General features: G+C 69.9%; 1 protein-coding gene across 1 annotated transcript; it reads left to right on the plus strand.

Moving 5' to 3' along the window:
* Window positions 1-210: 210 nt before the first annotated feature.
* LBX1 (ladybird homeobox 1) lies at window positions 211-1,345 on the plus strand. Its single transcript, XM_021536236.1, has 2 exons — window positions 211-535; window positions 843-1,345. The coding sequence occupies exons 1-2, from the start codon at window positions 211-213 to the stop codon at window positions 1,343-1,345; spliced, it is 828 nt and encodes a 275-aa protein (XP_021391911.1).
* Window positions 1,346-1,580: the final 235 nt, after the last annotated feature.

The following is a 1,580-nucleotide window of genomic DNA, read 5'->3' on the forward strand; positions in this document are numbered from 1 at the left end:
CGCTCCGCGCCCGCCCGCCGCCCTGCCCGACACCCGACGTGGCTCTCCCCGGGAGGACCCGGGGTTCCTCCGCCGGAGTTGGAGGTGGGCTTCAACTTTTGCTCGCTGTCTTCGCCGCCGTCACCCCGCGGTCCCGCCGGGGGCTTCTCCCCGCGGCAGCGCATCCCCGTCGCGGGTGGGGAAGGCAGCCCCGTGCAGCCCGGCCCCACCATGACTTCCAAAGAAGAACCCAAGCCCTCCTCGGGGGAAGAACGGCGGCGGAGCCCCTTGGATCACCTCCCACCGCCGGCCAACTCCAACAAGCCCCTCACCCCCTTCAGCATCGAGGACATCCTCAACAAGCCCTCGGTGCGGAGGAGTTACACCCTCTGCGGAACGGCCCACCTCCTCTCCGCCGCCGAGAAGCACCCCCCGGCCGGGCTGCCCCTCTCCGGCCGGGCGCTGCTTTCCCAGACCTCGCCCCTCTGCGCCCTGGAAGAGCTGGCCAGCAAGACCTTCAAGGGGCTGGAAGTCAGCGTGCTGCAGGCGGCGGAAGGTAAGCCCCTCTCAGAGTAGGGGGGCCCTCCAACGGGTGGGTGCCCCGCTCCTCCCCACGGCCTGGTTTTCCTTCTGTCCTCGTCCCCCGACATCTCCCAGGGTGTCGCATGGGGTGGGATGGGGGTCCCTGGGCGGCCCGTACCCGACCAGTACCCGGCAGCATCCTCTCCCGTGGCCCTCGGGGTGCGGGAGAGGGGGCTCTGCCTCGCTCCCTCCAGATACCGACGGGGCAGCGGTGTGGGGTCTGGGGGCTCGGGGCGGGGTGAATACGGGAAAACGGGGACAATCTGGCGGCTCGTCGGCAGGCCGGGACGGGATGACCATCTTCGGGCAGCGTCAAACGCCGAAGAAGCGTCGGAAGTCGCGGACGGCCTTCACCAACCACCAGATCTACGAGCTGGAGAAGCGGTTCCTTTACCAAAAATACCTGTCGCCGGCGGACCGGGACCAGATCGCCCAGCAGCTCGGGCTCACCAACGCCCAGGTCATCACCTGGTTCCAGAACCGCCGCGCCAAGCTCAAGAGAGACCTGGAGGAGATGAAGGCCGACGTGGAATCGGCCAAAAAGCTGGGCCCCAACCCCGCCGTGGACATCGTGGCCTTGGCCGAGCTGGAGCCCAGCGCCGAGGGAAGGGGCAAGGCGCGGCCCGGGTCCCCTCCGCCGCCCCCCGCAGCCGCCCGGGAGCCCGGCGCTCCGCCGCCGCCCCGCCCCGCCTCGCCCCCCACGGAGCGGCCCCGCAGCCGCCGGGACAGCGAGGAGGAGGAGGAAGAGGAGGAGGAAGACGTGGAGATCGACGTGGATGACTGAGGGGCGGCCGGCTTCCCCCCCCACCACCATGTCCCTCCCCCCCCATCCCGACAGCTCCAAACCGGCACCCTCGGCCCCCCATCCCGGCCCCGGCAGCGCGGCGGGGCGGCTGCTCCCCTCGGTCGGAGCAATAAGCAATAGAACCCCACCACAGACACTCACCCCCCGATTAATTTAGGGTAGAGTCGATATCCCTCCGCCTGCCACATCTTCGGAACGGTGCAATTACGGACGG

This window comes from Lonchura striata, chromosome 7 (assembly GCF_046129695.1).
Source record: "Lonchura striata isolate bLonStr1 chromosome 7, bLonStr1.mat, whole genome shotgun sequence".
NCBI lineage: Eukaryota > Metazoa > Chordata > Aves > Passeriformes > Estrildidae > Lonchura > Lonchura striata.